Below are 16,211 nucleotides of genomic sequence, written 5' to 3' on the forward strand. Positions count from 1 at the left end.
AACTGAATATGGCTTGAAAAGGATTTGCAAATCATTGTATTCTGTTTATATTTACATCTAACACAATTTCCCAACTCTTATGGAAACAGGGTCTGTAAGAAAGTGGCTTCAGAAGAACTCTGGGAGCCTTCTTGAATGACCCAGTCGGAGCCCTGACCTAACCCCATTGAGCATCCCTGGAGAGAGCTGAGTTTGGCTGTCCACCAACGTTGACCTTCCAGCAGAAACCCAAATCCAGGTGAGAAAAAGGTGTGGCATCCTTCCCAAGAAGACTGAACAGGTGCAAATACTCCAAAGTCAGCAAAGGTCTGAATGCTTCTCTTCTACTTTTAAAGAAGACAATTGTTTCTGTCAAGATGGAGTCCCGAGTGTGCAAGAATGAGAAAGAAAATGAACTTTTTACATCTGCTCAGTGGTCTAGTGGTTAGAGTGTCTGCCCTGAGATCAGTAGGTCGTGAGTTCAAACCCCGGCCGAGTCATACCAAAGACTATAAAAATGGGAGCCATGACCTCCCTGCTTGGCCCTCAGCAACAAGACTTGGAATTGGGGGTTCAATCACCAACAATGATTCCCGGGCGTGGCACCACTGCTGCTCACTGCTCCCCTCACCTCCCAGGGGGTGAACGAGGGTGATGGTCAAATGCAGAGAATAATTTCGTACACATAAGGTGTGTGTGTGACAATCATTGCTACTTTAACTTGAACTCAGCAAATGGCTCAAATGAAAGAAAAGTGACAAAATGAAAAAGTTTCCACGGCCGCTTTCATTTCTTCCAGCTTGCTGCATGACAACAAACGATCAACGAAAACTGCTTTATTGTTGCAATCATTTTGACAATCAGGCCAAAAACTGCATTCGAACAAACTCAATCTTTATAGAGCAAAGCTTTAAATTAGGGCTGTCCAAACTTTTTCCACTGAAAAGTATATTTGATATTTTTCATTTTCAGAATCCAAACAATATTTCATGTAAGACTTGGAACTTGTTGGAGGTCCCGGGGAGCAAAAAGTGTCAAAGTGTTCAATAAGGTCAAATACGTGCTAATATTTCTTTACCGCCAACCTTTAATAGCACACAACAACTTCTCAGCTAGCAGTTGACAAACAACATTTTTGTTAGGTTTCATGTCTTTTCCACAAACAAAACACTCTTAGATGGAAAAACATTTCCTGAAAAAAAAAAAAAATTAATAATTTGATGTGAAGTAATTTCAGCCCGAATACTGTAGGTCAATAATTTATCAACTTTACATTTTCTTGACCTGTAGGATATCTAAAAGGCCCCCACTCAATAAAGTAAGAATAAGATAATATATCAATATATGTGATCAAAAAGTATATTCAATCTCTACATCAACTTCTGATGTGGCAATTTGAAGTTTTGTTTTTTTATCATTCATACCCTCAAGGAAAAGCTTTTTATTTAAATGGCAAACACGGCACAAAGTCAAGTAGTTGCTGTGAAGTCATTGAACACATCATTCACAGCAACATTGAACACATCATTCACAGCAACATTGAACACATCATTCACAGCAACATTGAACACATCATTCACAGCAACATTGAACACATCATTCACAGCAACATTGAACACATCATTCACAGCAACATTGAACACATCATTCACAGCAACATTGAACACATCATTCACAGCAACATTGAACACATCATTCACAGCAACATTGAACACATCATTCCCAGCAACATTGAACACATCATTCACAGCAACATTGAACACATCATTCACAGCAACATTGAACACATCAATCACGGCAACATTGAACACATCATTCACGGCAACATTGAACACATCATTCACGGCAACATTGAACACATCATTCACGGCAACATTGAACACATCATTCACGGCAACATTGAACACATCATTCACGGCAACATTGAACACATCATTCACGGCAACATTGAACACATCATTCACAGCAACATTGAACACATCATTCACAGCAACATTGAACACATCATTCCCAGCAACATTGAACACATCATTCACAGCAACATTGAACACATCATTCACAGCAACATTGAACACATCATTCACAGCAACATTGAACACATCATTCACAGCAACATTGAACACATCATTCACAGCAACATTGAACACATCATTCACAGCAACATTGAACACATCATTCACAGCAACATTGAACACATCATTCACAGCAACATTGAACACATCATTCACAGCAACATTGAACACATCATTCACAGCAACATTGAACACATCATTCACAGCAACATTGAACACATCAATCACGGCAACATTGAACACATCATTCACGGCAACATTGAACACATCATTCACGGCAACATTGAACACATCATTCACGGCAACATTGAACACATCATTCACGGCAACATTGAACACATCATTCACGGCAACATTGAACACATCATTCACGGCAACATTGAACACATCATTCACGGCAACATTGAACACATCATTCACAGCAACATTGAACACATCATTCACGGTAACATTGAACACATCATTCACGGCAACATTGAACACATCATTCACGGCAACATTGAACACATCATTCACGGCAACATTGAACACATCATTCACGGCAACATTGAACACATCATTCACAGCAACATTGAACACATCATTCACAGCAACATTGAACACATCAATCACAGCAACATTGAACACATCATTCACAGCAACATTGAACACATCATTCACAGCAACATTGAACACATCATTCACAGCAACATTGAACACATCATTCACAGCAACATTGAACACATCATTCACAGCAACATTGAACACATCAATCACAGCAACATTGAACACATCAATCACAGCAACATTGAACACATCAATCACAGCAACATTGAACACATCATTCACAGCAACATTGAACACATCATTCACAGCAACATTGAACACATCATTCACAGCAACATTGAACACATCATTCACAGCAACATTGAACACATCATTCACAGCAACATTGAACACATCATTCACAGCAACATTGAACACATCATTCACAGCAACATTGAACACATCATTCACAGCAACATTGAACACATCATTCACAGCAACATTGAACACATCATTCACAGCAACATTGAACACATCATTCACAGCAACATTGAACACATCATTCACAGCAACATTGAACACATCATTCACAGCAACATTGAACACATCATTCACAGCAACATTGAACACATCATTCACAGCAACATTGAACACATCATTCACAGCAACATTGAACACATCATTCACAGCAACATTGAACACATCATTCACAGCAACATTGAACACATCATTCACAGCAACATTGAACACATCATTCACAGCAACATTGAACACATCATTCACAGCAACATTGAACACATCATTCACAGCAACATTGAACACATCATTCACAGCAACATTGAACACATCATTCCCAGCAACATTGAACACATCATTCACAGCAACATTGAACACATCATTCCCAGCAACATTGAACACATCATTCACAGCAACATTGAACACATCATTCACAGCAACATTGAACACATCATTCACAGCAACATTGAACACATCATTCACGGCAACATTGAACACATCATTCACAGCAACATTGAACACATCATTCACAGCAACATTGAACACATCATTCACAGCAACATTGAACACATCATTCACAGCAACATTGAACACATCATTCACAGCAACATTGAACACATCATTCACAGCAACATTGAACACATCATTCACAGCAACATTGAACACATCATTCACAGCAACCTCAGTGTCAATATTGCAACACTTTCTCCTTACACCACACCTCTTTTCTTGCACTTTTCATGCTTCCTTTTTTGATTGATTGATTGATTGATTGATTGATTGATTGATTGGCCGCAGCCCATAAAAAAAAAAAACTTCAAACAGCCAATGACAGCCAGTGACTTTAGGAAATGAAGAACTGGAGCTGGCTGGCAGGCAGGAAGTTGCTAGAAGTTGGTGAAGGTGCTATGTTTAAAGGGACTTTAGGAAATGAAGAACTGGAGCTGGCAGGCAGGAAGTTGCTAGAAGTTGGTGAAGGTGCTATGTTTAAAGGGACTTTAGGAAATGAAGAACTGGAGCTGGCATGCAGGAAGTTGCTAGAAGTTGGTGAAGGTGCTATGTTTAAAGGGACTTTAGGAAATGAAGAACTGGAGCCGGCAGCCAGGAAGTTGCTAGAAGTTGGTGAAGGTGCTATGTTTAAAGGGACTTTAGGAAATGAAGAACTGGAGCTGGCAGGCAGGAAGTTGCTGAGTGACTACAAGGAAGAAGATGTCCTCAGGCATGAGGGGGGTCTTCCTCCAGAAGTGGGCTGTACTTCTCAGCATCCTGGCTCTGAGAGAAAAGAAGAGCCATCAGGACATGTGAGTGACAGCTCACTGGCTAGCTCACTGGCTAGCTCACTGGCTAGCTCACTGGCTAGCTCACTGGCTAGCTCACTGGCTAGCTCACTGGCTAGCTCACTGGCTAGCTCACTGGCTATCTCTTACCTTCATGGGCTGGTTGTTGCGCTTGAGAGCCTTGATGGACAACACACAGCAGCTTATGGTCAGGCAGAGCTCCAGGACAGCCAGCACTATCAGGACCCCGTGGATGCCTCTCACCAGCATCTGATCAACGCCAACGCCAACGCCAACGCCATCGTGCAAGTCAATGCAGTCGGACTCATCATCATCATCATCATCATCATCATCATTCCTACTCATGATAAGCATTGTTAATCATCCATCCATCCATTTTCTACCACTTATTCCCTTTGGGGTTGCTGGAGCCTATCTCAGCTACAATCGGGTAAAGGGCGGGGTTCTCCCTGGACAAGTCACCACCTCTCCCAATCATTGTTAATCATGACAATCATTGATGGAGTTTTCTTGGCTGACCAGCACAAAGCAAATAGTTTTCATGCTGTCATTGCTTGTGCAACGGCGCCCTCTTTTGCAGCAGTTCACTCAGTGCAGGTGCTGCAGTGTCCTTCCATTTAGTTTTTGAACCGTCCATAGCGTTTCTACTTGTCCAGATTCTTCCTTCGTCACTCACAGGCAAGATTTCTAAGTTTTACAAGGCAACTAAAACAATTTTTACATACTAAAGCAGGGGAAGGGAACCTGTGGCTCTTTTGATGACTGCATGTGGCTCTCAGATCAATCTTAGTTGACATTGCTTAACACCATAAGTCGTGAATAATTCTGCTGGTAATCACGATGTCAAAAATAACGTTCAAAATATAAAACATTCTCATGTATTTGAATCCATCCAACTGTTTTCTACCGCACCTGTTCAAGAAATAACGATGTTATTAAAAATAATTTAGAGACTTATTATACTCTGAAAATGTTGGTTTTACTTAAAAAATGCACGCTTCAGGCAGTGTTAAAAATATGATGTGGCTCTCACGGAAATACATTTGAAAATATTTGGCTTTCATGGCTCTCTCTGCCAAAAAGGTTCCCGACTGCTGTACTAAATATGTCACGTGTGCACGTATATTTCTACTTGCTATTATAATGTAATCAAGCTAGCGTTGATAGCATTAGCCACTATGCTAACACCTTTACAAGTGTCTGTTAGTACTGTGGCATTCTTTTTGTATTGTCTCACTTTCACAAACTCCTCAGTTAATTCAGCAGAAGGTCAGCGTGGACTTTTTGAGTCTGCTTAGCTGATTGGAGAGTTAGCTTGCAAAGCTAGGGGGTCCCTGACCATGACTTCTGTTTTGTTTCATCAGCCGTTTTACTGCCTTGTTACACACAGACACCGTTTGGAAGCAATGAAGGTATGTAAATCAACATTTACAAAATATTTTTGTGTAAATAAGTCATTTCCCACCATAGATAATAAATGGAAACTTCTTTTTTTCTTGGTAAAATAAAGTGGGTGCAGCTTCTATAAATGAGATAGGTGAATCAGTCCAGGGTAACCGTAAGTAACAAACTCTTTCAAAAATGGATACATCATTTTTATGTAGTACACAGCAGCATAAAACTGAACTAGGGCCCTCAGCAACATTTTATTTGGGGGGTGGCCCCCCCATTAAAAAAAATGTTTACACTTTTTGACAATTCTTTTTCAGTCAAACTTGAATTTATTTGACACATGTTTTGTACTAAAACAAACTCATGGAAAATAAATAGATTAATAATAATTTTTCTGGAGTGCAAAATAATGAAAGTAACTTTGCCAAAACCTTAATTGCAAAGTTCTGACCAGGGATCGGAGCCCAAAATGTTCCATTACTCTCATCAGTGACAGAGCAGGAAGGGGCTAGGAATATTGTTGGTGTAATGCCGCCTGTCATTCATGATTTGACATTTGAAATGCACATCTTCACACAAAACGGGGCCCCCACCGATGGCAAGTCCCTAGTGACCCGGGAATGAGCCCAGAATTCCTCTTTTGGGGCCCCTCTTAAGGACGTCTCATAACTTTCTTCTTTTGACCAAAAGTCTTTGCCTTTGTTTTGGTACATCGAGGCGTCCTATATTCTACACTTGCATGAAAGTTCCAAATGTTCACTTGGGCCTAGAAGAGTTTTGACTCGGCACCAGATAATGAACATAACATGTCCTTTTTTTTTGAAAGGAAAGACTTTGGACTTCAGAGGTGATGTGGAAGAAATGCAGCCAAACTCACCACAAATAGATATTTCCCCTCCAAGCATCGCTCCTTCATTAGCTCATCACTGGGGCTCATGGTGGACTTGGGGGTGGGTCTTCTCCCCCAGTCATACTGGTCCTGGTCAGGGTCACACCAGCGCCACAAGTTGATGTTTGCCACGTTGAGGCTGTAGAGTACGATGGCAGTGATGGCAAAGGCCGTGCCCAGCATGTTCAACATCACGTTGACAGTCACCTGCCAATCAAATGACAAATGATTAGCATGAAGAACAACACACTTCTACATTACTTAGGGATGTATATTCATCATCAATAATACTATTGCTGTTTCATCCATCTGCAGTCTCATAATGTTCTCTATCATTTCTCTGCTTTTATTTTATTCACTAACTGCTTCTTTGATATCACTTTTGTTATCAGAATTCTACATATCCTATTTCTTGTTGTTGTCTCTCTATCTTATCCCCCCCTCTGTTTCCCTTGTTTCCCCTCCCTCCATCCCAGCCGTGCTAAATAATAATATAAATGCATTTAATAAAGTCTAATACAAATAAGACCACAATTAGTGTTGGGCGATATTGTTTAATATCTCTGGATTTTTAGGCCATATCGCAAAACAAGATATATATCTGAGTATTTTGCCTTAGCCTTGAATGAACACATATAATGACAGCAGTATGAGGATTCTACGTGTCCACATTCAAACATTCTTCTTCATTCTGCATTCATATATGCAACTTTTCAACTTTCATGCAGAGGGAAATCACGACTAAGTCAATTGACCAAAAGTGTATTTATTAAGCACAGTTATTAGCAGGTGACTTTTCTAATGATGCCACATATTAGCAGTAATGCTACTTTTGGTAGCAACGCTTGTGCCCCTGTCTGTTCAACATCTTCCCGCTTGAAGCCGAACCACCTCATTCGCACCTTCTTTCTCAGGTGGGGCGCGAGGAACGGGAGGAAATTTCACTTCATATATATATATATTTTTATTAAATTATATTCTTAGATTTTTTTTTTTACTATGCTTTCATTTTCTATACACACTGTGAATCACTTTGTGATTCCCTCTGTGAAATCCGCTATATAAATAAATGTAAATTACTTATTTTTCCTGTAGGCTTTAAATTTCTAGGTAGGAACGAAAGTTTGACAGACATAGCAACAGTAACTAATGGGGGCGGGGCTAAGCGGAACAAACCTTCGTGCGCATGGGTAGCAGGCTAATGTGGGGACCACAATTACACAAAATGGATACATTTGTGACCCGCACCTCAAAGGTCGTCGAGCCAGAGCCATCGCCTGCAGAGAAACAAAAATCTTGACGGGCCTAATCAACCAAGAAGCCAACCGAAAATAAAATATGATGAAGGGTATCTTGCTCTTGGATTCACGGCAGCGGTGGTGGGGGCAGAGGAGAGAACCCTGAGTGTTGTGTGTCTAAACCCGCTAGCAGCGGACAGCATGAGACCCAACAGATTAAAGAGACACCTGGAGACCACACACCCCAATCATGTCAATAAGCCACTGGATTTCTGTCAAAGAAAACTGTCAGAGTACTGTCAACAGGAGAAGCGCACGGAAAAAGCTGCATCAGTAAACAGTATCGCTCAAATGGCTTCATATAGACTTGCATAGAGAACTGCACAATGCAAAAAAGCACAGCCAAGTGCTGAGCAGCTCATTCTCCCCGCTGCAATAGACATGGTGTCAGTCATGCTTGACGAGACAAGCGCAGTAAAATTAAAAGCTGTCCCGCTGTCAAACGACACAGTTGCGAGACGTATATGCGACATTGCAAGTGATCTTGAGGAATAACTCGTAGACAAATTAAAAGAAAGTAGTTTTGCTTTACAAGTGGACCAAGCTACTGACAGCAATAAAGACTGCCTGTTCATCGCATACGTCCGCTTTGTGAATGGCGAGTCACTGTACGAGGATTTGTAAATGCATTGCTCATCCTTTTTTTTTGCAAAGATTGCAAAGTGGCTCTTTTATTTGATCTATTATTGAACTTGATGCAAGTTGTAACACTTTTTAGTAAGTAGCTGCACTGCTATAATTCCTATTAAGCAGCTCATTTTTTATTTGACAGTTATTGAAATATCTTGTGTGACATCATGCACAAAAGTGCACATTATTTCTTTGAAACTATTGTAGTGGTGTTCTGTACAAAAGGTGCACTTTAATTTAGTGTTGTTTTGATATGTCATCTTTGTGACATCATGCACAAAAGTGCTTTCATAGCTTGTTTTAAAAACAGGCCTGGGCAATTCTTTTGCCTCTGAGGCCAAATTTAGAGAAAAGAATGTGTCTGGGGGCCGGTATATCTATTTTCAGGAACACTAATACAAAACTGCACAATAATGTCTGATTGAATACTGAAAACTTTGTGACAGACCGTCTTAAAAAAACAATGGAATTTTACAATTTGTTATCGAATGAGACACCTAGAATGTACATGAAAATAAAGAATGTTGGATTTACACAATTAAGTATGAAGCTAAACACTGAATATTGTCAACATATGAACGTCACACCCCCTCTCCATTCACATAGTTTACAATTAAGCGAAATGCAACAAAAATGCAACAAACAACGAAATAAGAACGCGAAGTGTAAAAAAAACAACTCAGCTACAATGTGATATACATAGTCATCATTGTCACCCACGTCCCACTGGGTGGGAGTTTTTCCTTGCCCTTATGGATGTCGTAGTGGTTTGTGCAGCCCTTTGAGACACTAGTGATTTAGGGCTATAGAAGTAAACATTGATTGATATATGTGATACATCACTAAGCTTTACAACTTTGTTGTAATCTGTCCCTGACACCCGCATGTCAGGCTGGCCTCAGTGGAAACACTCCCCACCCACAGCGCTTGGTGCCTGGTCTCAGCTGCTGTGACCTAGTAACTCCTTACATCACCACATTAACTTTAATAGCATTTATTTATTTACATCACCACATTAACTTTAATAGCATTTATTTATTTACATCACCACATTAACTTTAATAGCATTTATTTATTTACATCACCACATTAACTTTAATAGCATTTATTTATTTACATCACCACATTAACTTTAATAGCATTTATTTATTTACATCACCACATTAACTTTAATAGCATTTATTTATTTACATCACCACATTAACTTTAATAGCATTTATTTATTTACATCACCACATTAACTTTAATAGCATTTATTTACATCACCACATTAACTTTAATAGCATGCAAAAGCACAGATTCCAAGCATTGAAATACTTAGTACGGTTGAAGACTTACAGTCATTAGAAAAGATGAGTGCACATCATAATTTCCATTTTAAAAAATCTAAAAAATGATTTGGGAATGTGCGGCGGGCCAGTTTGAAGAGCTTAATGGGCCACATTTGGCCCCCGGGCCTTAATTTGTTTTAAAATGTCTGTGACAATCTTGCACTTTCTGTTTGTGTCGCTGCTCATTAACTCTTTCATCAATACACTTTTGCCAAATAGCCTTAGTGGTGAATTCCCTCTCTGCATGAAAGTGTAAAAGTAGCACATATGAATGCAGAATGAAGCAGAAAGTTAGAATGTGGACACCTAGAATCATCATTCTGCTGTCATTGTAAGCATCAAGGACTTTTTGAGATGATAGTCACCGCATAAAGAACATGGAAATGTCATTTTCTCCCGGGAGTTCAATCTTCACACAGCTGTGTAAAGATCGGCTTGGCTTGGATTAGCAAATATTTGATGGCATTATCGAGATTGGGACGAGTCTAGGAGGAGGAGTGGCTTTTGGCAAATAAGATGTTTTCATGAAATACACTCGAACATTAGATATTACAATCATTTGCTGACACAAAATCTACAATGTAGATGTTTTCTTCAGAAAGTTGACCTACATTGGACTGCATAGAGCATCAAAATGTATGCGTGGCGCAGTGGGAGAGTGGCCGTGTGCAACCCGAGGGTCCCTGGTTCAAATCCCACCTAGTACCAACCTCGTCACGTCCGTTGTGTCCTGAGCAAGACACTTCACCCTTGCTCCTGATGGGTGCTGGTTGGCGCCTTGCATGGCAGCTCCCTCCATCAGTGTGTGAATGGGTGAATGTGGAAGTAGTGTCAAAGTGCTTTTAGTACCTTGAAGGTAGAAAAGTGCTATACAAGTACAACCCATTTATTTATTTAAATGCCATTACAGTACATTCCGCACGATACGCCGCTAGTTTTGTCTACATTTGGAACCTCGCGGCTAATTTATGGATATTACCATAATGTTTTGTGTTCACAATGTTTAATCAAGCCCAAGCAGAGGACGGAAACGGTGTGGTTTTGTTTCTGGTATAGTGCCATCTTTTAGAGGAGTTCGCTCACTGCAGATTCTAAAATGTACTTCCTGTTTTTCCTTAAACCGGAAGTAAAACTGTCCAAGGTGTTTCTGCTCGAAAGGATTTATCATTCATATTTCCAAGCAATGTTGTAAGTTTTACAATACAACTAATTAAACATTATAACAAAATAATGTATTTTAGATTCTGATTTACATTTCGACAGTCACATCAAATCAGTAACAAAATCGGCCTACTATCACCTCAAAAACGTAACAAGACTTAGAGGGCTCATGTCAGCTCAAGACTTAGAAAAACTTGTACATGCCTTTATTACCGGTAAGCTAGACTATTGTAATGGTCTCCTTGCAGGTCTTCCCAAAAAAACTGTCAGGCAGCTCCAGCTTGTTCACAACGCTGCTGCTAGAGTTCCAACAAAGACCAAAACATTACAGCAATTCTTCAGTCCTTACATTGGCTTCCTGTACATCAGAGACTTGACTTCCAAATCCTCCTGCTCACATATAAATGACCAGATGGTCTAGGGCCCAAGCACATGACTGATATGCTCCCACTATATAAGCCCTCTAGATCACTAAGATCTTCTGAGACCGATCTGTTAGCTCTTCCCAGAGTCAAGTCAAAGCCAGGGAGAGCATCATTCAGTCACTAGGCAACAAATAACTGGACTAAACTTCCTGAAGATGTCAGACTTTCCCCAACTCTGACTACTTTTAAAACTAGACTGAAAACGGTTATGTTCCTCTTAGCTTTCAGCTAAATCTTTTAAACTTTTAAATTGTTTTTATTTTTATTGCCTGCATTTTAATTTTGCTTTTATTTTCTTTCATTTCACTTTGTTGTCTGTGAAGCACTTTGAGTCTGCTTTGTGTATGAAAAGTGCGATACAAATAAAGTTGCCTTGCCTTGCCTAAAACAATTTGTACTTACTGTAGGAGTGTTTTCATGTGTATTTCGGCATGTTATCATAATGTAATGAAGCTAGCGACCTTATTAGCATTAGCTAATATGCTAACACATCTACGAGTGTCTGTGTTAGTATTATCAACTTACAATAACATTCTTTTTGTGTTGTTTCACTTTCACAAATTCCCGAGTAAATTCCCCAAGACGTCAGCGTGGAGATATTGAGTGTGTTTGGCTGATTGGAGAGCTAGCTTGCGCAGCGAGTGGCTCCATAACTTGTGTTTTGTTTCATCAGCCGTTTTACTGCCGTGTTAGAGACACTGTTTGGAAACAATTAAGGTGTGTAAATAAACATGTAAGTAACTCATTCAACAATGTTAAAACTTCGACTTGTAGTACAGTGTGGCTAAAATATGGGAAAATATGTTTTTCTTCTAATATTGAGTGGGTGTGGCTCGTATCCAGGTATGGTCTGGGAAATGCGGTAATAAAGACTTTCTGATTGTGAGGAGGCCACTCACCAGACATGGACTCGGGTACTTCTCGGACAAAATGCAGACGATGCCGAATAACATGAACTAGAAAAGAAGATGATTTGAAGACTTCATAGGTGAGGTGGGAGGTAAATCATGTTGCAGCTGGAATTGAAAACAAGGGGCTTACCAATCCTCCCAGCCACTCAGGGAATGCAGTTTCCTCCATCTGCCACCAGGAGGCAGGTCCCGTGCACAGGAGGATGGTTCCCAGGCCGATGTGGAGCAAGCCCACCATTATATGAAGCGCCTAGGCAGGGCAGACTTGGATTGGCATGGTGCTGACATTGTTGAGCAGTGACATCTCACCCCGAGTGTGGACTGGGACGTCCCCATGGCCGCCCTGAGGTGCTGGGACACTGAGCAGCAGAAGGGGCTGTAGCACAGCCCGCACAGGATCTGGCAGAGTGGAGGCCAACGACTCTTGGGGTCGGAGGTCAGCGTCATGACGGTGACCCCATCAGATCGTGTCATGGTCAAAGACATCCTGCCTGTGAGCAAAACATTGATATACTTTACTTCTGTGGATGTTATTCTAGTACTAAGCAACACATTGTTGATCCAAAAGTAAGTTGTCATTATAAGTCCATTTTTTTTTCAACTGGACTTTAGTTCCATGACTGGGACTGATGTTTTCTTAATGGTGGACGCTTGGATCCGTCATTCCCAGGGCAGTAGATATCAGTATCTGATTTGAATGACAGCCAATAGTCGTTTTTGTTGTTATTTTGCACAATGACTACTTTGCCAACAATCCTATGTAATAAAAGGGAATCATTTTATTAGGTTGATGTTGTTCAATTGTCTCACATTGTTGTGATATATACATAAATAATTAAGATGGTTTATAGAAAAATATTGTTTGGTTTTCCTTAAACCCCAAAATGTTATTCAGATTACAATGACCAGTAAATTGAAGGAAAATGACAAAATCAAGGCTATGTAGTTGTTTTGCACTAAGAACAAAAGAGAATAAGGAAATCCAGTTATTATTTTGCATGATGTTGCATAAATATATATATATATATATATATATATACACATCGTTTAAGAATACATTTGTTGGTACAAATGTTTTGGATAAAATATACATTTTTTTAATTGTAACTAGGATGAACAAAATAAAAAGCAAAATCATAGAGTATATTTCGTTATATTGCAATGTACGTAAAAAAGAGAAACATTTTGGATGCTGTTTGTACACACACATACACACACACACACACACACACACACACACACACACACACACACATACACATACACACACACACACACACACACACACACACGCACACACACGCACACTATATCATTTGAAGTACATTTTAATCTTACCTTTAAAAACTGTATTTTGCTATGTATTTTAGTACCTGGTTATTTAACTTTTATGTGCATATATTTTCTTTGAGCAGTGTTTTATTTTCACAGTTTCAAACACAGTGGTACTGTTCAAACTATGTGTAATATTACCGAAGCTAAAGATAATAAATACACGTGTTAAATATTGTAGCTGAGAGAGGCACCAGCGCCCCCCTTGACCCCAAAAGGGAATAAGCGGTAGAAAATAGAAGGATGGATGGTGTTAAATAAAACCTCTGGCTGGTTTTAATGAATATGTAGGCCTACTAGGCTACTGCATTTAATGTTGGGGATTATTGTGCTACTAGTAGAGCCAAGCTTTTTCTCAGGTGGTACTTGGGTGTAAAAAGTTTGAGAACCACTGCTGACTGGAACTTTTCAACAGATCATAAAATTGTCGACCTAAACGCAGTAATTAGACTACAGTGAACAATCCAACTGAGAAATAAAATACACATCACAACTAAAATCCTGTTAAAACACTGCATAGCCTACATACAAAATAAAATATACTACAGACAGAATTATTATTATTAAAATATAGATATTCTATGTGTACTTCTTTATTTATTGTGATTAAACACATTAAATATTGAATATGTGCAAGTAAGAAGTATATAACACAATGTGTTATTTATTGTGATTAAACACATTAAATATTGAACATGTGCAAGTAAGAAGTATATAACACAATGTGTTATTTATTGTGATTAAACACATTAAATATTGAACATGTGCAAGTAAGAAGTATATAACATAATGTGTTATTTATTGTGATTAAATTAAACACATTAAATATTGAACATGTGCAAGTAAGAAGTATATAACACAATGTGTTATTTATTGTGATTAAATTAAACACATTAAATATTGAACATGTGCAAGTAAGAAGTATATAACACAATGTGTTATTTATTGTGATTAAACACATTAAATATTGAACATGTGCAAGTAAGAAGTATATAACATAATGTGTTATTTATTGTGATTAAATTAAACACATTAAATATTGAACATGTGCAAGTAAGAAGTATATAACACAATGTGTTATTCATTGTGATTAAATTAAACACATTAAATATTGAACATGTGCAAGTAAGAAGTATATAACAGTGTGCTCCGCACTGCCACCTCTGGCCATTACCGGTACTGTTTTTATTTTGAAGCGTGACGACTTCCTTAAACGTTTCAAATGTTTCTTTCCAAGATGATTTGTTGGACAACAACACATTTAAACTTCATAAAAGTAGACAGACGACAGCAACTCTTCAAAAATGTGGCGTGGTTGTAGACATTTCTACAGAGTCGTCTTCGTCGTCATTAAATGGCGTTTGTGAACAATAAAAGCTAACATCAAAGTACAAACTTACCTTTTACGATGAGTTCCTGCAGACTGAAATCGGTGGAAATGAAAAGAATTGAAGGCGAAAAGATGTTTGTTGCGTTTAGGAGACGAAGCGAGACTTTGCACTTCCGGTCAGAGCCGCCCTTTTTATGACGTCATCACACATGCCTGGATGGATTGAGACTTGTATTAGTAGATTGCACACTAGTACACTACATATTAGTAGATTGCACACTAGTACACTACATATTAGTAGATTGCACACTAGTACACTACATATTAGTAGATTGCACACTAGTACACTACATATTAGTAGATTGCACACTATTACACTACATATTAGTAGATTGCACACTAGTACACTACATATTAGTAGATTGCACACTAGTACACTACATATTGAGACTTGTATTAGTAGATTGCACACTAGTACACTACATATTAGTAGATTGCACACTAGTACACTACATATTAGTAGATTGCACACTAGTACACTACATATTAGTAGATTGCACACTAGTACACTACATATTAGTAGATTGCACACTAGTACACTACATATTAGTAGATTGCACACTAGTACACTACATATTAGTAGATTGCACACTAGTACACTACATATTAGTAGATTGCACACTAGTACACTACATATTAGTAGATTGCACACTAGTACACTACATATTAGTAGATTGCACACTAGTACACTACATATTAGTAGATTGCACACTAGTACACTACATATTAGTAGATTGCACACTAGTACACTACATATTAGTAGATTGCACACTAGTACACTACATATTAGTAGATTGCACACTAGTACACTACATATTAGTAGATTGCACACTAGTACACTACATATTAGTAGATTGCACACTAGTACACTACATATTAGTAGATTGCACACTATTACACTACATATTAGTAGATTGCACACTAGTACACTACATATTGAGACTTGTATTAGTAGATTGCACACTAGTACACTACATATTAGTAGATTGCACACTAGTACACTACATATTAGTAGATTGCACACTAGTACACTACATATTGAGACTTGTATTAGTAGATTGC

General features: G+C 38.7%; 1 protein-coding gene across 1 annotated transcript; it reads right to left on the reverse strand.

The window, feature by feature from the left end:
- Positions 1–3,577: 3,577 nt before the first annotated feature.
- Positions 3,578–15,296, reverse strand: LOC133562393 (uncharacterized). The gene is made up of 7 exons (XM_061916570.1): positions 15,160–15,296; positions 12,737–12,918; positions 12,558–12,677; positions 12,416–12,472; positions 6,660–6,878; positions 4,520–4,639; positions 3,578–4,364 (listed from the first exon to the last, which is right to left on the reverse strand). The coding sequence occupies exons 2-7, from the start codon at positions 12,911–12,913 to the stop codon at positions 4,308–4,310; spliced, it is 750 nt and encodes a 249-aa protein (XP_061772554.1). The 5' UTR covers positions 12,914–12,918; positions 15,160–15,296; the 3' UTR covers positions 3,578–4,307.
- Between the last annotated feature and the right edge of the window lie 915 nt (positions 15,297–16,211).

This window comes from Nerophis ophidion, linkage group LG11 (assembly GCF_033978795.1).
Source record: "Nerophis ophidion isolate RoL-2023_Sa linkage group LG11, RoL_Noph_v1.0, whole genome shotgun sequence".
Classification (NCBI taxonomy): domain Eukaryota; kingdom Metazoa; phylum Chordata; class Actinopteri; order Syngnathiformes; family Syngnathidae; genus Nerophis; species Nerophis ophidion.

Coding starts and splice junctions, on each gene's coding strand:
- LOC133562393 (XM_061916570.1), bottom strand. CDS start 12,913: ATGTCTTTGACCATGACACGATCTGATGGGGTCACCGTCATGACGCTG. Junction 12,678..12,736: donor CGTCCCAGTCCACACTCGGG/GTGAGATGTCAC, acceptor TGCCCTGCCTAG/GCGCTTCATATAATGGTGGG. Junction 4,640..6,659: donor AGGGGAAATATCTATTTGTG/GTGAGTTTGGCT, acceptor GGCGTTGATCAG/ATGCTGGTGAGAGGCATCCA.